The 22,715-nt window shown below is 43.5% G+C and overlaps 1 protein-coding gene across 1 annotated transcript in view; it reads left to right on the top strand.

Moving 5' to 3' along the window:
* LOC138352391 (putative uncharacterized protein ENSP00000383309) overlaps positions 1 to 19,259 on the top strand; it is a 65,800-nt gene extending 46,541 nt beyond the window's left edge. Inside the window, exons 2-4 of the mRNA XM_069304876.1 lie at positions 16,840 to 17,658; positions 17,974 to 18,863; positions 19,204 to 19,259. Of these exons, the coding sequence (XP_069160977.1) occupies positions 16,840 to 17,658; positions 17,974 to 18,863; positions 19,204 to 19,259 (1,765 nt within the window). The remainder of the gene's footprint in view (positions 1 to 16,839; positions 17,659 to 17,973; positions 18,864 to 19,203) is intronic.
* The last annotated feature ends 3,456 nt before the right edge of the window (positions 19,260 to 22,715 follow it).

The following is a 22,715-nucleotide window of genomic DNA, read 5'->3' as shown; positions in this document are numbered from 1 at the left end:
TTCTCTCAATGTTTGCGGACGATGCTAAAATTATGAGAAGGATTAAAACAGAAGAGGACTGTTTGAGGCTTCAAGAAGACCTAGACAAGCTGAAGGAATGGTCGAACAAATGGTTGTTAGAGTTTAACCCAACCAAATGTAATGTAATGAAGATAGGTGTAGGGAGCAGGAGGCCAGATACAAGGTATCATCTGGGAGAGGAAATTCTTCAGGAGTCAGAGAAGGAAAAAGACTTGGGGGTTGATATCACGCCAGACCTGTCTCCTGCAGCACATATCAAGCGGATAACATCAGCGGCATATGCCAGGCTGGCCAACATACGAACGGCATTCAGAAACTTGTGTAAAGAATCATTCAGAACTTTGTATACCACATATGTCAGGCCAATCCTGGAGTATGCAGCCCCAGCATGGAGTCCATATCTAGTCAAGGATAAGACTAAACTGGAAAAGGTTCAAAGGTTTGCCACCAGACTAGTACCCGAGCTGAGAGGTATGAGCTACGAGGAGAGACTACGGGAATTAAACCTCACTTCGCTGGAAGACAGAAGAGTTAGGGGGGACATGATCACCACATTCAAGATTCTGAAGGGGATTGATAGGGTAGATAAAGACAGTCTATTTAACACAAGGGGAACACGCACAAGGGGACACAGGTGGAAACTGAGTGCCCAAATGAGCCACAGAGATATTAGAAAGAACTTTTTTAGTGTCAGAGTGGTTGACAAATGGAATGCATTAGGAAGTGATGTGGTGGAGGCTGACTCCATACACAGTTTCAAGTGTAGATATGACAGAGCCCGATAGGCTCATGAATCTGTACACCTGTTGATTGACGGTTGAGAGGCGGGACCAAAGAGCCAGAGCTCAACCCCCGCAAACACGACTAGGTGAGTACAACTAGGTGAGTACACACACACACACACATTGTGTCCTAGTCTTTGACTACATGATGGAGTTTAAAATTGTGACCAAAGGACAAGAGGTCCGGGAAAGGAGACTTGATTACAGAAAAGGAGACTACAGAAGGATAAGGGACTACCTGGGAGAAGTGCAGTGGGAGGAAGAACTTAGAGGAAAAACAGTGCAAGGTATGATGAACCAAGTCATATTGAAATGCAAGGAGGCTGAAGATAGATTTATTCCAACAATAAAGGAAAAAAGCAGGAGGGAATATAATAACCCATGGTTTAATAGACAGTGTCAGGAAGCAAAGGTGAGAAGCAGGAGGGAGTGGAGGAAGTACAGAAGACAAAGGACAGAGGACAACAGGATTAGATGTAACAGCTAGGAATGATTACGTTAACATAAGACGAGTGTCGGAAAGAAATTATGAGAATTATATTGCAGTCAAAGCGAAAAAGCAACCAAAATTACTACATAGCCATATAAGAAGGAAGATGTCGGTAAATGACCAAGTGACAAGACTGAGGAAAACAGAAGGGGCATATACAGAAAGCGACAAGGAAATCTGCGAGGTACTGAATGCAAAATTCCATGGAGTGTTCACAACCGAGCCTGAGCAGCTCCCTTTGTTAGAAGAGATTACCCAAGATGAAAGACTATCAGATATAGAGGTGACAGCAGAGGATGTAATGAAACAGTTGACAACACTGGATGCAAATAAAGCTGTTGGACCAGACAAAGTATCACCGTGGATACTTAAAGAGGCAGCGCAGGCTCTCAGCGTGCCTCTGGCAATGATCTTTATTGAATCACTTATGTCGGGAGAATTGCCCAGTTGCTGGAAGGAGGCAAATGTCGTACCGATTTTCAAAAAAGGTGATAGGGAGGAGGCACTTAACTACAGACCCGTATCACTGACAAGCATCCCCTGCAAAATACTTGAAAGAATAATTAGGCTAAGACTTGTTGAACACCTGGAGAGCATTGGGTTTGTAAACAAGCACCAACATGGGTTCTGGACAGGGAAATCATGCCTAAAAAACCTTTTAGAATTCTATGATAAAGTAACAAGGATAAGGCAGGACAGAGAAGGCTGGGCAGACTGCATATTTCTTGACTGCCAAAAGGCCTTTGATACGGTACCACACATGAGACTGCTATACAAACTTGAGAGGCAGGCAGGAGTAAGCGGAAAGGCCCTAGTATGGGTGAAGAACTACCTAACAGGAAGGAGCCAGAGGGTAATGGTAAGGGGCGAAAAGTCGGACTGGCGAACAGTAACAAGTGGAGTACCTCAAGGTTCGGTGCTGGGACCAATCCTCTTTCTAATTTACGTAAATGATATGTTTACAGGAGTGGAATCATACATGTCAATGTTTGCAGATGACGCAAAATTAATGAGAAGAGTTGTGACAGACGAGGATTGTAGGATCCTCCAAGAGGACTTAAACAGGCTGCAGAGATGGTCAGGGAAATGGCTACTGGAGTTTAACACCAGTAAATGTAAAGTTATGGAAATGGGATCAGGTGACAGGAGACCAAAGGGACAGTACACAATGAAGGGGAACAGCCTACCTGTAACGATTCGAGAAAGAGACCTGGGAGTGGATGTGACACCTAATCTAACTCCTGAGGCACATATAAATAGGATAACGACAGCAGCGTACTCTACACTGGCGAAAATTAGGACTTCATTCAGAAACCTAAATGAGGAAGCTTTTAGGGCATTTTACACTGCCTACGTGAGACCCGTCTTAGAGTATGCCGCGCCATCATGGAGCCCCCACCTGAAGAAACACATAAAGAAACTGGAGAAGGTTCAGAGGTTTGCGACGAGGCTTGTCCCAGAGTTACGAGGGATGGGATATGAAGAGCGGCTGAAGGAAATGAACCTAACGACACTAGAGAAAAGAAGGGAGAGAGGAGATATGATAGGGACATATAAAATACTCAGGGGAATTGATAAAGTGGAAATAGATGAAATGTTCACACGTAATAATAACAGAACGAGGGGACATGGGTGGAAACTGGAAACTCAGATGAGTCACAGAGATGTTAGGAAGTTTTCTTATAGCGTGAGAGTAGTAGAAATATGGAATGCACTTGGGGAACAGGTTGTGGAAGCAAATACTATTCATACTTTTAAAACTAGGTATGATAGGGAAATGGGACAGGAGTCATTGCTGTAAACAACCGATAGCTAGAAAGGCGGGATCCAAGAGTCAATGCTCGATCCTGCAAGCACATATAGGTGAGTACACACACACACACACACACACACACACACACACACACACACACACACACACACACACACACACACACACACACACACACACACACACACACACACACACACACACACACACACACACACACACACACACACACACACACACACACACACACACACACACACAAGCAAATGTAATGTAATGAAGATAGGGGTAGGAAGCAGGAGACCAGATACAAGGTATCACTTGGGAGATGAAATACTTCAAGAGTCCGAGAGAGAGAAAGACCTGGGGGTTGATATCACGCCAGACCTGTCCCCTGATGCTCACATCAAGAGGATAACAGCAGCAGCATATGCCAGGTTGGCTAACATAAGAACGGCCTTTAGAAACTTGTGTAAGGAATCTTTCAGAACATTATATACCACATATGTCAGACCAATCCTGGAGTATGCGGCACCAGCATGGAGTCCATATCTAGTCAAGCATAAGACTAAAATGGAAAAGGTTCAAAGGTTTGCCATCAGACTAGTACCCGAGCTGAGAGGTATGAGCTACGAGGAGAGACTATGGGAATTAAACCTCACTTCGTTGGAAGACAGAAGAGTTAGGGGGGACATGATCACCACATTCAAGATCCTCAAGGGAATTGACAGGGTTGATAAAGACAGGCTGTTTAACACAAGGGGCACACGCACTAGGGGACACAGGTGGAAACTGAGTGCCCAAATGAACCACAGGCATATTAGAAAGAACTTTTTTAGTGTCAGAGTGGTTGACAAATGGAATGCATTAGGAAGTAATGTGGTGGAGGCTGACTCCATACACAGATTCAAGTGTAGATATGATAGAGCCCAAAAGGCTCAGGAACCTGTACACCTGTTGATTGACGGTTGAGAGGCGGGGCCAAAGAGCCAGAGCTCAACCCCCGCAAGCACAACTAGGTGAGTACAACTAGGTGAGTACACACACACACACACACACACTCTGTGTCTCTGTCTCTCTCTCTCTCTCTCTCTCTCTCTCTCTCTCTCTCTCTCTCTCTCTCTCTCTCTCTCTCTCTCTCTCTCTCTCTCTCTCTCTCTCTCTCTCTCTCTCTCTCTCTCTCTCTCTCTCTCTCTCTCTCTCTCTCTCTCTCTCTCTCTCTCTCTCTCTCTCTAGAGCAAATACTATTCATACTTTTAAAACTAGGTATGATAGGGAAATGGGACAGGAGTCATTGCTGTAAACAACCGATAGCTAGAAAGGCGGGATCCAAGAGTCAATGCTCGATCCTGCAAGCACATATAGGTGAGTACATATAGGTGAGTACACACACACACACACACACACACACACACACACACACACACACACACACACACACACACACACACACACACACACACACACACACACACACACACACACACACACACACACACACACACACACACACACACACACACACACACACACACACACACACACACACACACACACACACACACACAAGCAAATGTAATGTAATGAAGATAGGGGTAGGAAGCAGGAGACCAGATACAAGGTATCACTTGGGATATGAAATACTTCAAGAGTCCGAGAGAGAGAAAGACCTGGGGGTTGATATCACGCCAGACCTGTCCCCTGATGCTCACATCAAGAGGATAACAGCAGCAGCATATGCCAGGTTGGCTAACATAAGAACGGACTTTAGAAACTTGTGTAAGGAATCTTTCAGAACATTATATACCACATATGTCAGACCAATCCTGGAGTATGCGGCACCAGCATGGAGTCCATATCTAGTCAAGCATAAGACTAAAATGGAAAAGGTTCAAAGGTTTGCCATCAGACTAGTACCCGAGCTGAGAGGTATGAGCTACGAGGAGAGACTATGGGAATTAAACCTCACTTCGTTGGAAGACAGAAGAGTTAGGGGGGACATGATCACCACATTCAAGATCCTCAAGGAATTGACAGGGTTGATAAAGACAGGCTGTTTAACACAAGGGGCACACGCACTAGGGGACACAGGTGGAAACTGAGTGCCCAAATGAACCACAGGCATATTAGAAAGAACTTTTTTAGTGTCAGAGTGGTTGACAAATGGAATGCATTAGGAAGTAATGTGGTGGAGGCTGACTCCATACACAGTTTCAAGTGTAGATATGATAGAGGCCAAAAGGCTCAGGAACCTGTACACCTGTTGATTGACGGTTGAGAGGCGGGGCCAAAGAGCCAGAGCTCAACCCCCGCAAGCACAACTAGGTGAGTACAACTAGGTGAGTACACACACACACACACACATACACACTCTGTGTCTCTGTCTCTCTCTCTCTCTCTCTCTCTCTCTCTCTCTCTCTCTCTCTCTCTCTCTCTCTCTCTCTCTCTCTCTCTCTCTCTCTCTCTCTCTCTCTCTCTCTCTCTCTCTCTCTCTCTCTCTCTCTCTCTCTCTCTCTCTTTGCTTCCATCTACCATCTTTTTTCCTTCTCTACATCCATTTCTCCTCCATGTCTCCACTTCCATCTGAGTCTCCATTCATTTTGCCTTCCCCTCCCTCCCTCTCTCACTCCAATATTTTCTCTCCTTATCTGCCTCCACCCAGGAAACACATTTTTGACCCCTCAAAGTTGAAAGACTCGCGCGCTCCACAGTCAGCGGTCAGCCTTTGTGAGAATGTGTGAGTGCAAATTGAGTGCGCGAGTGAGTCAAAATTTGAACCAATGTGAAGTTAACTACGTGTGTTTGTGACTGTGTATTCACCTAGTTGTATTCATCTAGTTGTGCTTGCAGGGATTTAGCTCTACTCATTCGGCTCGCCTCTCAACTGTTAATCAATCAACTATTACTAACTACTTAATGTGTATGTGAGGGGAGAAAATATATATAATAATGAATTAGCTAATATACATATTAGTCAATATATAACTCACAGTATGTGCACGTACTCAGCTAACTTGAAAAACTTTTTGTTTGTACCAGCAGGGTTGAACGCAAGCTCCTGGGGTCCTGTCTTCTCCGATGATGGTCGTATAATGAAACAGCCAGCTACTGTAGCTTTGTATCATAACTACCACCTTTAAGCCTATGAATGGCATAGGCCTCAATTATCCCCCTTTTAAGGTTCTGTCCTTACCACCTTATTGCTTATTTGTGTCATAATCTTCCTTCCCTCCGTCTGTTCACGATAAATATTGTCTATATGAAACCTTTGTCCGTATCACTTAAAATCTTGAAGGTCGCGATCATGTATCCTATTTCATATATATAAGAAATATATGTAAGAAATATGATATATATATATCTAATTTTAACTGTTGTATATCAATTGCCACAGTCTTAACTCGCACAGTTATCTGAGGCTCTAGGACCCGTCTTGTGTTTCTTAGATGGGGGTACAAGCAGGAGCTGCATACTCCAGTACCGGTCTTACACAGGTAGCACACAACCATGAAAATCACCTTGTCCACATTTATCAAAGTTGCTCGAATGTTTACAAGCTTTGCATGTACCGCTGATGTCACTCTGTTGTTTTAATGTCTTTGCTTCCATCCTCACTTATTATATTACATTTACTTGGGTTGAATTCGACTAGCCATCTTTTAGACAATTCGACGCAAGTGACATTTTACCGGCCATTTCGAGTGTAAATAAACACTACCGACCCTCACCGCCAATATTTGAAGCGAAAATTGCTCTACTTTTGAATTCACGTAATAATATGACTTTTATACCTGGTTGATACCTGATTGATGGGGTTCTGGGAGTTCTTCTACTCCCCAAGCCCGGCCCGGGGCCAGACTTGACTTGTGAGAGTTTGGTCCACCAGGCTGTTGCATGGAGCGGCCGCAGGCCCACATACCCATCACACATAGAGATCACACTGCGATCACAGAGATCGCAGGCCCACATACCCACCACACATAGAGATCACACTGTGATCACAGAGATCGCAGGCCCACATACCCACCACACATAGAGATCACACTGCGATCACAGAGATCGCAGGCCCACATACCCACCACAGCCCGGTTGGTCCAGCACTCCTTGAAGGAAACAATCTAGTTTCCTCTTGAAGATGTCCACGGTTGTTCCTGTAACTGTCCTGTATGTTGGTTATCACTGCACTAAATATTGATGCACGCTGTTGACCCATTACAATCACTCAAGGGTAGTTAATACCTCATAAAACAACGAGAAACACCTCCAAAAAGTGCACGTCTTTACTGTGTGCGCGCGTGTGCGTGATTATCTCTGGCTATTTTTTTACTGTGCTCATATAGTCGCATATTTCGAATTAAATAGATAAGAATATTCGTAATATATATATATATATATATATATATATATATATATATATATATATATATATATATATATATATATATATATATATATATATATATATATATATATATATATATATATATTGGTGTATACTGGCAGCAGGTTTTCTCTCAAACATGTTTCATTGAATATGACCGCATATTCTGTATTTATTATTTTCTGGTTTAGGGCTTCTATCCCTCTAACTATTTTCTTAGCATCAGGGCTTAATTGGAATAGGAGTTCTCCAAAACTCATTTTCGTACTTTAAGGTGAAGAAAAGAAGTGATTTACTATAGAGTGTATTACACTTATTTGTATAATTTGCACGACGTTTCGAACCTCCATGGTTCATTCTCAAGTGAACAGATCTTACAATACTAGTTGATTTTATACCCGCATTATGTCAGGTGATAATACAATGAAGGTGAAAAACATGGGGGGAAACATAAGGGATAAACATAGGGGCTGCAGAAGGCTTATTGGCCAATACGAGGCATCTCCTATCTAAACACAAAGATTAATCCAGTGTAATTGGCTGGATTAATCTTTGTGTTTAGATAGGAGATGCCTCGTATTGGCCAATAAGCCTTCTGCAGCCCCTATGTTTATCCCTTATGTTTCCCCCCATGTTTTTCACCTTCATTGTATTATCACCTGACATAATGCGGGTATAAAATCAACTAGTATTGTAAGATCTGTTCACTTGAGAATGAACCATGGAGGTTCGAAACGTCGTGCAAATTATACAAATAAGTGTAATACACTCTATAGTAAATCACTTCTTTTCTTCACCTTAAAGTACGAAAATGAGTTTTGGAGAACTCCTATTCCAATTAAGCCCTGATGCTAAGAAAATAGTTAGAGGGATAGAAGCCCTAAACCAGAAAATAATAAATACAGAACATGCGGTCATATTCAATGAAAAATATATATATATATATATATATATATATATATATATATATATATATATATATATATGTACATATATATATATATATATATATATATATATATATATATATATATATATATATATATATATATATATATATATATATATATATATATATATATATATTATTAAATATGACCGAAAAAGTAAGATTAATAATTCTAACACGAATTTTCTCAATCTTTCGTACATGACGCTTCACTGTTGGAGGTAAATCAAAAATTAATTCTCCAAAATTCATTTTTATTTCTAGTCTGACGCGAAACGGGCGTGTTTCGTAAAACTTATTACATTTTCAAAGACTTTAGTTCACAAATACACATCTGAATAGAACTTACGTATCTCCGATTTTATATCTACATTTGAGTGAGGTGGGAGGGGTGATGTGGCATTAACACAAGACAGAACAAGAGAGGATATTAATAGGGTATTAAAAGTATCAACACAAGACAGAACACAAACAATGGGTATTGAATAGAAGTGTTTGTAGAAGCCTATTGGTCCATATTTCTTGATGCTTCTATATTGGAGCGGAGTCTTGAGGTGGGTAGAATATAGTTGTGCAATAATTGGCTGTTGATTGCTGGTGTTGACTTCTTGATGTGTAGTGCCTCGCAAACGTCAAGCCGCCTGCTATCGCTGTATCTATCGATGATTTCTGTGTTGTTTACTAGGATTTCTCTGGCGATGGTTTGGTTGTGGGAAGAGATTATATGTTCCTTAATGGAGCCCTGTTGCTTATGCATCGTTAAACGCCTAGAAAGAGATGTTGTTGTCTTGCCTATATACTGGGTTTTTTGGAGCTTACAGTCCCCAAGTGGGCATTTGAAGGCATAGACAACGTTAGTCTCTTTTAACGTTCTTTTAAGCGTTCTAAAAACAGAACGCTTTAAAAGAGACCAACGTCGTCTATGCCTTCAAATGCCCTCTTGGGGACTGTAAGCTCCAAAAAAACCAGTATATAGGCAAGACAACATCTCTTTCTAGGCGTTTAACGATGCTCAGCTCAGAATGGAAGCAAGTCGACAAAGAACTCTGTAGGGTAAGGCAGGTCCTAGTCAACAACGGCTTCTCCAATGGTTTCGTCGAAGACATCATAAGAAGGAAAGTGAATCGCCATGCAACCTCTGAAGAGACAACTAACACAACACTTATACCCCCTATTAGACTATTTTACAGGAACTTCTTTTCCACAACTCATAAAACGGAGGAAAGAGTCCTGAAAGATATTGTTAATAGAAACGTTATCCCTACAGACAAAAATCAGAGGATACAACTGACGATTTACTATAAAACCAGAAAAACGGCCAGCCTACTCATGAGAAACTCTCCAGACACAAAGCAGAACGCTTTAAAAGAGACTAACGTCGTCTATGCCTTCAAATGCCCACTTGGGGACTGTAAGCTCCAAAAAACCCATTATATAGGCAAGACAACAACATCTCTTTCTAGGCGTTTAACGATGCATAAGCAACAGGGCTCCATTAAGGAACATATAATCTCTTCCCACAACCAAACCATCGCCAGAGAAATCCTAGTAAACAACACAGATATCATCGATAGTTACAGCGATAGCAGACGGCTTGATGTTTGCAAGGCACTGCACATTAAGAAGTCAACACCAGCAATCAACAGTCAATTAATGCACAACTATATTCTACCCACCTCAATATAGAAGCATCAAGAAATATGGACCAATAGGCTTTCTACAATCACTTCCATTTCAATAGCCATTGTTTCGTGTTCTGTCTTGTGTTGATAAAATTAATACCCTATTAAATACCACCTCACCCCATCCATCTCACTCAAATGTAGATATAAACAAATCGGAGATATGTAAGTTCTATTCAGTTGTGTATGTGTAAAGTCTTTGAAAATGTAATAAGTTTTACGAAACGCGCTCAAGTCAGACTAGAAATAAAAATGAATTTTGGAGAATTGATTTTTGAATTACCTCCAACAGTGAAAAGAAATGTACGAAAGATTGAGAAAATTCGTGTTAGAATTATTAATGTTACTTTTTCGGTCATATTTAATAATATATATATATATATCCTTCTGAAGATGTATTTAATATACGAAAGTACTTAAGGAAATTTCCTGTTTCATTTTTCTCCCTGGTCTGACATTGTCACATTCTTAATCACGTGTTTATTTTCGTGATACACACACACATATATATAAATATATATATATATATATATATATATATATATATATATATATATATATATATATATATATATATATATATATATATATATATATATATAATATATATAATATATATATTATATATATATATATATATATATATATATATATATATATATATATATATATATATATTTATATATATATATATGTATATATATATATATATATAACATAAATATATATATATATACATACACACACACAGGTATTCTATGCTGTGCTGAGCTCATTTCCTTGATGCACTTTTATAACATTTTCACGTTTCTTCCCTTCAGTGTTGTTCTATTTTCCTACTTTGTCCTCGTCTTTTCTTGTGCCTTAATCTGATGACAGAATCTCACAGTCAGATTCCCCCCCCCCCCCCGCCACCCTCTCCGGTCGCTGTCTGGATGCTCTTTTGTTTTCACTTTTTTTCAAAATGTCTGTATTTCCAGGGCTTCTGAGAGTTTATAATAAGTGGTCATATGTCTATTTCTATCCATTCTCAAATCTAATGAAAAGGTCACTCCGGATCGCGAATGTTAGAATGGAGAAGAGACTTGTCTTTCACACCTGTGTTACACACTCATGTTACACACCTGCGTCCCACATGTACGCTGCAATAGTGGAAGAGTCAGCCGTTGTTGGCTAGGACCTGCCTTACCCTACAGAGTTCTTCATCGACTTGCTTCCATCCTGAGCTGTGGCCGAGCACACGGTCGACATAAGCATTAACAACACTCCTCTTGTACCTGTCTGGGCAGTCACTGTTGGCATTGAGGCACAGTCCTATGTTTGTTTCCTTAAGGTAGACCGCAGTGTGGAAACCTCCGCTCCTTTCCATGACTGTTACATCTAGAAAGGGAAGCTTCCCATCCTTCTCCATCTCGTAAGTGAAACGCAACACAGAATTCCGCTCAAATGCCTTCTTCAGCTCCTGCAGATGTCTAACATCAGGTACCTGTGTAAAAATGTCGTCAACATACCTGCAGTATATGGCCGGTTTCAAGTTCATGTCGACTAAGACCTTTTGTTCGATGGTACCCATGTAGAAGTTCGCAAACAGGACACCTAGGGGAGAACCCATGGTGACCCCATCTACTTGCTTATACATGTGCCCATCCGGGTTCAAGAAGGGTGCCTCTTTAGTACAAGCTTGGAGTAGTTTCCTTAGAATGTTTTCTGGTATGTCAAGAGGAGTATAGGTCGGATCATGATACACTCTGTCCGCTATCAACCCGATTGTTTCATCCACAGGTACGTTGGTAAACAGTGATTCTACATCCAACGAGGCTCTTATCCGTGTGGCCCGTGTTCCCTGCTGTAATTCAACAAATTCCTTTGGGGACTTCAGGCTAAAGGCGCAGGGGACATAAGGAGTCAGCAAGCCGTTGAGTCGCTTCGCCAGTCTGTACGTGGGTGTGGGTATCTGGCTGATGATTGGCCGAAGTGGGTTTCCAGGTTTGTGTGTCTTGACATTTCCATACGCGTATCCAGGTTTGTTTTACCCAATGATCTTTGGCAGGTGGAGTCCGGATTTCTTGGCGTTCACAGTTTCGATCAATTTGTTGACATTTGCTTTCAATTCGACTGTAGTGTCCTTCGTTACCCTTTGGAATTTAGTTTGGTCAGAGAGTATGAGGTTCATTTTCGCCAGATATTCGTCTTTTTTATGAATGACATATATTGGCGACTTGTCACCTCTCCTGACGACTATCTCCTTGTTCTCACGAAGGCTCTTAGCTGCCGCTTTGAGCTCGGGGGACAGTATGGTGCTTCTGTAGTTGCCTCGATTCTTTCCTCCTTCTGCAATAAGTTCTGCTTGTAAAGTGTCTTTGGTGGTGACCTTTTTTGTGTATCGAGGTCGAATATGTCGTCCAACAGGATCTCCAACTACACTTTCCGGGCCATCTCACTTGGTCTGGACATAACGTGACAGTTTATACCCAGATTTAGGAGAGTGACTAGGTCGTCAGTGAGGTTGATTCCACCAAGGTTCAGGAAGCCGTCTCTTGGTCGTGGAATTGCCATAGGTCCTCCATATAATGTTGTTAGTTTCTTGACTATCCTGGTATCGATGCTGAGGTGATGTCGATCTGTGAGGATGTCGAGGTACGAGTACGTCGGTTTTCGTCGATGTTGCCAGATACCCACACCCACGTACATACAGACTGGCGAAGCGATTCAACGGCTTGCTGACTCCTTATGTCCCTTGCGCCTTCAGCCTGAAGTCCCCAAAGGAATTTGTTGACTTACTGCGGCGAACAGGGGCCACGGGGATAACAGCCTCGTTGGACGTAGAATCACTGTTTACCAAAATACCTGTGGATGAAACAATCAGGATGATAGCGGACAGAGTGTATCGTAATCCGGCCTGTACTCCTTTTGACATATCAGAAAACATTCTAAGGAAACTACTCCAAGCTTGTACTAAAGAGGCACCCTTCTTGAGCACAGATGGGCACATGTATAAGCAAGTAGATGGGGTCGCCATGGGTTCTCCCCCAAGTCTCCTGTTTGCGAACTTCTACATGGGTACCATCGAACAAAAGGTCTTAGTCGACATGAACTTGAAATCAGCCATATACTGCAGGTATGTTGACGACATCTTTACACAGGTACCTGATGTTAGACATCTGCAGGAGCTGAAGGAGGCATTTGAGCGGAATTCTGTGTTGCATTTCACTTACGAGATGGAGAAGGATGGGAAGCTGCCCTTTCAAGATGTAACAGTCATAGAAAGGAGCGGAGCGGAGGTTTCCACACTGCAGTCTACATTAAGGAAACAAACATAGGACTGTGCCTCAATGCCAACAGTGACGGCCCTGACAGGTACAAGAGGAGTGTTGTTAACGCTTATGTCGACCGTGCGCTCAGCCACAGCTCAGGATGGAAACAAGTCGATGAAGAACTCTGAAGGGTAAGGCAACAACGGCTTCTCCAATGGTTTCGTTGAAGACATCTTAAGAAGGAAGGTGAAACGCCATGCAACCTCTGAGGGGACAACTAACACAACACCTGTACCCCCTATTAGACTATTTTACAGGAACTTCTTTTCCACAACTCATAAAACGGAGGAAAGGGTCCTGAAAGATATTGTTAATAGGAACGTTATCCCTACAGACAAAAATCAGAAGATACAATTGACGATTTACTATAAAACCAAAAAAACGGCCAACCTACTCATGAGAAACTCTCCAGACACAAAGCAGAACGCTTTAAAAGAGACCAATGTCATCTATGCCTTCAAATGCCCACTTGGGGACTGTAAGCCTCAAAGAACTCAATATATAGGCAAGACAACAACATCTCTTTCCAGGCGATTAACGATGCATAAGCAACAGGGCTACATTAAGGAACATATAATCTCTTCCCACAACCAGACCATCACGAGAGAAGTCTTAACAAAAAACACAGAAATCATCGATAGATACAGCGATAGCAGGCGGCTTGATATCTGCGAGGCACTACACATCAAGAAGTCAACACCAGCAATGAATAGCCAATTAATGCACAACTATATTCTACCCACTTGAAGACTCCACACCAATATAGTGTTTAGTGTTTGCAGGTTATAGTTGTGTGTGTGTAAACTAAAGTCTTTGAAAATGTAATAAGTTATTACGAAACGCGTTCAAGTATCGCATCAGACTAGAAATAAAAATGAATTTTTGAGAATTGATTTTTCAATTACCATCGACAGTGAAAAGAAACATAAGAAATATTGAGAAAATTCGTGTTAGAATTATTAATCTTACTTTTTCGGTCATATGTAATAATATATGTTTACAAGAAAGACTGCTACCAAAATATACTAATATATAATATTATATATATATATATATATATATATATATATATATATATATATATATATATATATATATATATATATATATATATATATATATATATATATATATATATATATATATATATATATATATATATATATATATATATATATATATATATATATATGAGAGAGAGATGAAGGGAGTTAGAGGTACCATGTGTCACTGATAGTGAGCCTTGTGTATGGTCAATAACAGGCTGTGTGTAGGACAGATAATAAGAGAGAGGGTGAAGATAGCTGGATGCTTAGAGCCAGCGGCAGGGAAATAGAGGAAAAGCCCTGATGAAGGAGGAATCAGTTTTGGACGAGGAAAGTGCCGCCGAAAAGAGAAAACAGATAATTGAACCGTGACGGAAGTGAGGCGGAGGAGAAACCTCTGACCGGGACAAACAATTAGGAAACTGACTCAATAGCGCATCATTTCGCGGAAAATTAATCTGAATTCCATACTTGACCAGAACCGCAATATATGAGGTGGACAGGTCCTGAGAGACAAGGCGGCAGGCCATTAACCGTCCTTACTAAACCACGTTACCAGAGGACACCAGAATATCCTCCTATGAGAGGTGTCAATAGTCAGAAACATAGTCCTTGTAAGCTGTAAAAATATATACTACCAGCCATGAAAATATAAATATACATAGTATAAGCCCTGGACTTTAGTTCTACCTAAAATATACAAAATACAAAACCTAAATATACAGCAACTACAGTAAAAACAGTTTAAATTATTATACTAACAAATTTCCAAAGGACAAACGCTAAATATAACAAGTAAGTGACTAAAAGATGCAAAGTGAAAGAGGGATAAGATATGATAAGAGATGAGCACGTGAAGGCCAAGCTGGCGTCAGCCTCCCGAACCTCGTCTGAATGGCTGGCTGGCTAGCTGGCTGGCTGGCTGGCTGGCTGGCTGGCTGGCTGGCTGGCTGGCTGGCGGCGTTTCCGTCATGAAAACAATGATATAGTTTTGTTGGGCGCGAGGACTAGTGAGCAGGGGAACCGGAGTGGTCTCAACAGGTGGGGGGAGAGCTGGGAGGGGAACACCAGAAGAGAAGGGCTGGAGGGAGGGAACAACAGATAAGAGACTAGTAACGGGGGGAATAGATGGGAGTCAGAAATGAAAATGGAAGAAGTGAGAGGGAAAACATGGAAAGGGACACTGGAAGGGGGGGGGGCTCATGATACACAGACCCCGTAGCTGGGATACAGTGATCGACCCGTAGCTGAGATACAGTGACCGACCCGTAGCTGGGATACAGTGACCGACACGTAGCTGGGATACAGTGACCGACACGTAGCTGGGATACAGTGACCGACCCTGTAACTAGGACACGGTCACAGTTCAGCTGTCACATTAGATGATAAATCACCACTCACCTGACCTGTTGGACTAACACAGGAGCTCTGAGTGGTCCTCGGGGACCAAACTATCCAAACACTGACGCGACAAAATAATGAGGCAATTTCTCGCATTTTAAACCCACCAAGAAGCAAACAGCTTCTTGACCCACCAAGTAGCACCCAGCTTCTTGACCCACCAAGTAGCACCCAGCGTCTCGACCCACCAAGTAGCACCCAGCTTCTTGACCCACCAAGTAGCACCCAGCTTCTTGACCCACCAAGTAGCACCCAGCGTCTCGACCCACCAAGTAGCACCCTGCGTCTTGACCCACCAAGTAGCACCCTGCGTCTTGACCCACCAAGTAGCAGCCAGCGTCTTGACCCACCAAGTAGCACCCAGCGTCTCGACCCACCAAGTAGCACCCTGCGTCTTGACCCACCAAGTAGCACCCTGCGTCTTGACCCACCAAGAAGCACCCAGCGGCTTGACCCACCAAGTAGCACCCAGCGTCTCGACCCACCAAGTAGCACCCTGCGTCTTGACCCACCAAGTAGCACCCTGCGTCTTGACCCACCAAGTAGCACCCTGCGTCTTGACCCACCAAGTAGCACCCAGCGTCTCGACCCACCAAGTAGCACCCAGCGGCTTGACCCACCAAGTAGCACCCAGCGTCTTGACACACCAAGTAGCACCCAGCGTCTTGACCCATTAAGTAACACCCAGCGTGTTGACCCACCAAGTAACACCTAGCGTCTTGACCCACCAAGTTGCACCCAACGTCTTGACCCACCAAGTAGCACCCAACGTCTTGACCCACCAAGTAGCACCTAGCGTCTTGACCCACCAAGTAGCACCCAGCGTCTTGACCCACCTAGTAGTACCCTGCGTCTTGGCCCACCAAGTAGCACCTAGCGTCTTGACCCACCAAGTAGCACCCAGCGTCTTGACCCACCAAGTAGCACCCAGCGTCTTGACCCACCTAGTAGTACCCTGCGTCTTGGCCCACCAAGTAGCACCTAGCGTCTTGACCCACCAAGTAGCACCCAGCGTCTTGACCCACCAAGTAGCACCCAGCGGCTTGACCCACCAAGTAGCACCCCGCGTCACGACCCATCAAGTAGCACCCAGCGTCTTGACCTACCAAGTAGCACCCAACGTCTTGACCCACCAAGTAGCACCCAGCGGCTTGACCCACCAAGTAGCACCCAGCGTCTCGACCCACAAAGTAGCACCCAGCGGCTTGACCCACCAAGTAGCACCCAGCGACTTGACCCACCAAGTAGCAGCCAGCGTCTTGACCCACCAAGTAGCAGCCAGCGTCTTGACCCACCAAGTAGCAGCCAGCGTCTTGACCCACCAAGTAGCAGCCAGCGTCTTGACCCACCAGGTAGCACCCAGCGTCTCGACCCACCAAGTAGCACCCAGCGTCTTGACCCACCAAGTAGCACCCAGCGTCTTGACCCACCAAGTAGCACCCAGCGGCTTGACCCACCAAGTAGCACCCCGCGTCACGACCCATCAAGTAGCACCCAGCGTCTTGACCTACCAAGTAGCACCCAACGTCTTGACCCACCAAGTAGCACCCAGCGGCTTGACCCACCAAGTAGCACCCAGCGTCTTGACCCACCAAGTAGCAGCCAGCGTCTTGACCCACCAAGTAGCAGCCAGCGTCTTGACCCACCAGGTAGCACCCAGTGTCTCGACCCACCAAGTAGCACCCAGCGTCTTGACCCACCAAGTAGCACCCAGCGTCTTGACCCACCAAGTAGCACCCAGCGGCTTGACCCACCAAGTAGCACCCAGCGTCTTGACACACCAAGTAGCACCCAGCGTCTTGACCCATTAAGTAACACCCAGCGTGTTGACCCACCAAGTAACACCTAGCGTCTTGACCCACCAAGTTGCACCCAACGTCTTGACCCACCAAGTAGCACCCAACGTCTTGACCCACCAAGTAGCACCTAGCGTCTTGACCCACCAAGTAGCACCCAGCGTCTTGACCCACCTAGTAGTACCCTGCGTCTTGGCCCACCAAGTAGCACCTAGCGTCTTGACCCACCAAGTAGCACCCAGCGTCTTGACCCACCAAGTAGCACCCAGCGTCTTGACCCACCTAGTAGTACCCTGCGTCTTGGCCCACCAAGTAGCACCTAGCGTCTTGACCCACCAAGTAGCACCCAGCGTCTTGACCCACCAAGTAGCACCCAGCGGCTTGACCCACCAAGTAGCACCCCGCGTCACGACCCATCAAGTAGCACCCAGCGTCTTGACCTACCAAGTAGCACCCAACGTCTTGACCCACCAAGTAGCACCCAGCGGCTTGACCCACCAAGTAGCACCCAGCGTCTCGACCCACCAAGTAGCACCCAGCGGCTTGACCCACCAAGTAGCACCCAGCGACTTGACCCACCAAGTAGCAGCCAGCGTCTTGACCCACCAAGTAGCAGCCAGCGTCTTGACCCACCAAGTAGCAGCCAGCGTCTTGACCCACCAAGTAGCAGCCAGCGTCTTGACCCACCAGGTAGCACCCAGCGTCTCGACCCACCAAGTAGCACCCAGCGTCTTGACCCACCAAGTAGCACCCAGCGTCTTGACCCACCAAGTAGCACCCAGCGGCTTGACCCACCAAGTAGCACCCCACGTCACGACCCATCAAGTAGCACCCAGCGTCTTGACCTACCAAGTAGCACCCAACGTCTTGACCCACCAAGTAGCACCCAGCGGCTTGACCCACCAAGTAGCACCCAGCGTCTTGACCCACCAAGTAGCAGCCAGCGTCTTGACCCACCAAGTAGCAGCCAGCGTGTTGACCCACCAGGTAGCACCCAGTGTCTCGACCCACCAAGTAGCACCCAGCGTCTTGACCCACCAAGTAGCACCCAGCGTCTTGACCCACCAAGTAGCACCCAGCGGCTTGACCCACCAAGTAGCACCCCGCGTCACGACCCATCAAGTAGCACCCAGCGTCTTGACCTACCAAGTAGCACCCAACGTCTTGACCCACCAAGTAGCACCCAGCGGCTTGACCCACCAAGTAGCACCCAGCGTCTTGACCCACCAAGTAGCACCCAACGTCTTGACCCACCAAGTAGCACCCAGCGGCTTGACCCACCAAGTAGCACCCAGCGTCTTGACCCACCAAGTAGCACCCAACGTCTTGACCCACCAAGTAGCACCCAACGTCTTGACCCACCAAGTAGCACCCAGCGGCTTGACCCACCAAGTAGCACCCAGCGTCTTGACCCACCAAGTAGCACCCAGCGTCTTGACCCACCAAGTAGCACCCAACGTCTTGACCCACCAAGTAGCACCCAGCGACTTGACCCACCAAGTAGCACCCAACGTCTTGACCCGTATATAGAGCCTTATATAGACCCTATTGCAAGTCGCTACGCCAACAGATTCTAACACCAACTCAGCCGAGGTTTACACAGCCTATCACTATATACGCTCCTAACAATCAGAACAAAAAGAGCTCTGTCAAATCGATACGTGAACGAGTCGACCATCCACCAACAGCAACAGCCGCAATTAATAGCAGTCCTTTTCACCTCCCTTATCCTGCTTAGCCGCCGGAACCGGCGGCTGAGCGGACAGAACACTGGACGCGCGATCCTGTTGTCCCGGGTTCGATCCCGGGTGCCGGCGAAAAACAATGGGTAGAGGTTCCTTTACCCTGATGCCCCTGTTACCTAGCAGTAAATAGGTACCTGGGAGTTAGTCAGCTGTCACGGGCTGCTTCCTGGGGGTGGAGGCCTGGTCGAGGACCGGGCCGCGGGGACACTAAAGCCCCGAAATCATCTCAAGATAACCTCATGATAATGCCCGAGAACTAATACAAAACCTGGAAGAGAATTAGGAGAAAACGACAAAGGGAGACTAATGTAAACTTATCATGTCAGTTTGTTTTTAGTCAGAATAATAGCAACTAAGTTAATGTGATCATCTTCATACGTGGTCTAAAGTGACGTTATTTAACGAGGTTACTTAACAATGTTTATATGATTGTGAAGCGTGGTAGGGAGGGAATTATCAGGGGAAAGCGCCAAGCCATTACGACTATATGGCACTGGGAAGGGGTCAGGATAAGGATTTGGAAATGGGACGGGGGAAAGGGGAGGAATGGTGCTCAACCAATTATGGACGGTCGGGGATTGAACGCCGACCTGCATGAAGCGAGACCGTTGCTCTACCGTCCAGGCAAAACAAACCGGTGACCCTTGCAAGCTAAACTGTCAGGGAAGTCTTATTCTACGCGTATCTTATTTCTCTGCCCAGCAAACACTAAAGATCTCTTTTCAGGCATTCGTTTGTCCCAGGTCACAAATATTGCAATAATTGTCGACCAGACTGTACGAAAATCCATCATAAGTGGTGTGTATAATGACAAAATCCGTAGGAGCTGTCATGAGGCTTCGAACCTATGTGCTCGGTATTACCAAGCACACACCTCAGACCAGGTTTGTATAATGTAGGAACAGGTCTACATGATAGAAAAAAACAAATGAACAGAGAAATTAAGGATACCCTTAGCAGGAATGCTGTTGAAATCAGATCCACGTTACCTTAGCTGTGTGTCCACAGTGAGTGTGTGATCAAAGTCAGTCCATAGAACTCTTGAGGTAAAGTTTCATAGACTGCAAATATTGAAAACAAAATATTAGGCTACATTTAGCTTATCAGTTTCATATTTTAATCTATATTTTTCTTGATAATTTTCCAAATTGACCAACCACCAAGAATATTTTTAACATTGGACAATGTGCAAAACTACACTGAAGTCTTGAGTGTATATTCATCTAGATAAAAGCTCGGTGTATATATTCCCCGAGAGGCGGGGAATATACATCTCTCTGTGCCTATGTATAATTGTCACCAATCTATTCTTGAACTGAATCAGAATTCCAATAATCTAATATATTCATGCAATCTATATAACTTTAAATACGTTCGTATATTATCATCGTTTTTTGTCAATATTTTATGGACTTATGTTCTTTGTGCCCCATAGGCTAATTACTATAAACTCCTATTTTGTTGTAGTAGGCTATATTACTTTAGCCTATTTTGTTTTTTTATATGTTTTGATAATTCTATTTGTTAGCTATTTCCGGTTGTGCACTTGTTCAGTCCAACCCCAACCGAGATGATCTATATAAATCACTATATAAATCATTTACAAATACAAGTGAATTAAATGATTTAGCTTAAATTTGTTGTCATGGATAAAAATGTTATAACTCGAGGGAATGGTGCCTAAACAGCCCGTCCTCTCAAGCTGTCACAACGTCACGAAAATAACGTGCTAAACAAGCTGATCTAACGAGCAAACGAGATCACAACGGGAATTTGATTTTTATATGAAAATCTGTTATGCTCAAATTATTCTTCTAATGACATTCTCTTGCAACACTGAACAAAAAAAATCAAACCATCAAAAAATGGCCATTTCTTATTATCTTATTTTTAATTGTGTATTTTATACCAAATTGAATACTATAAGGAGCATCTTTCAGCTATATTTTTTATCAAATATATATTTAATAAAATATTATATATATATATATATATATATGTATATATATATATATATATATATATATATATATATATATATATATATATATATATATATATATATATATATATATATATATATATATATATATATATATATATATATATATATATATAGCGCCTCAGTGTTGCGATTCAGAGGGGAAATGCCTGTTGCGTCTTGGGCACTAGTCCAACTTCAGAGGAATTCGAAGAAGTGTTTGACTTGCAACAATGATCGAACCCGTCTGTGACATTCATCAATGTTTCCCATTGTTGTGTTTTTCAAGAGATCCATAACCTTTAAGCACCTTTTTGCATTATTATTTTTGTATCAACCCATGTATATCTTGTAACCATCAAATGTATATATATATATATATATATATATATATATATATATATATATATATATATATATATATATATATATATATATATATATATATATATATATATATATATATATATATATATATATATATATATATATATATTTTTTTTTTAAACCTAGAAGGGGTAACACCTCTGATGCAAGTGTAGGGACCCATAGCCTCGGAGAAGAAAATAAAGAGTACTCAGAGAAGACCTTGTGGATCCTCACTGAACACTTTGATATTTTCTTCTCCTACCACCCCTATTCTTTTGGTATGTGTGTATATTTATCTAACTTTATTTGGAAATGTCATTACACAAAAAAAGTTACAATATTAATTACATGCAGGGTACAAGGCTGCTTGTCACAAGTTGAACAGCTCCTCCAGCTCCTCAGATGGCGGGCAGGAACCGTGGATGCAGTGAGCATTTCCTCTCTGGATTGCCACACTAAGGCGCTGAAAAAGAAAACTGGCAGCTCTAGGGTCTCTAGTTGTTTCGATTAACTTAGACCCCAACTCCTTCAAAAAGCTAGCAGCACTTTTACCCCAGGCACCAAGTGTCTCTGAGGCAATGGGGACAAAATTGTAGTGGTGCTCAAGGTCTCTGTATTTACGTGACTTGGCCGCTTCCCGGTGATTGGCAGCTCCTCCTGCTTGTGTAGCACTGAAGTCAACATAGGTGCTGGCTAAAGTTGAAACGCAAGTGTAGTCCCACACCAACTGTCTACCATTCTTCCAGGGGTTCACCGTAATTCCGTCTGGCCGACCGACAGGCTCATCAGAGTTGCGGGACATTAGGTAACGGGGCTCTCTCTCTGCTGGACAACCGGCTGTGGTAAGGCTTCTCTTAATAATGTCATTAACCTCGCCGTGTCTTGCATGCCATCCTCCCGTCCTTTGGCAAAGAAGGCCATGCCGTCCATATCTGTCGGCCTCTGCCTCGCCGCAAATACACCTGTATTCGGTGTGGATTGGGGCAG

The sequence above is a fragment of the Procambarus clarkii genome, chromosome 53 (assembly GCF_040958095.1).
Source record: "Procambarus clarkii isolate CNS0578487 chromosome 53, FALCON_Pclarkii_2.0, whole genome shotgun sequence".
Taxonomy (NCBI): Eukaryota; Metazoa; Arthropoda; class Malacostraca; order Decapoda; family Cambaridae; genus Procambarus; species Procambarus clarkii.
Note: the sequence above shows the minus strand (reverse complement) of the source record. Positions and strands in the feature narration are given on the sequence as shown.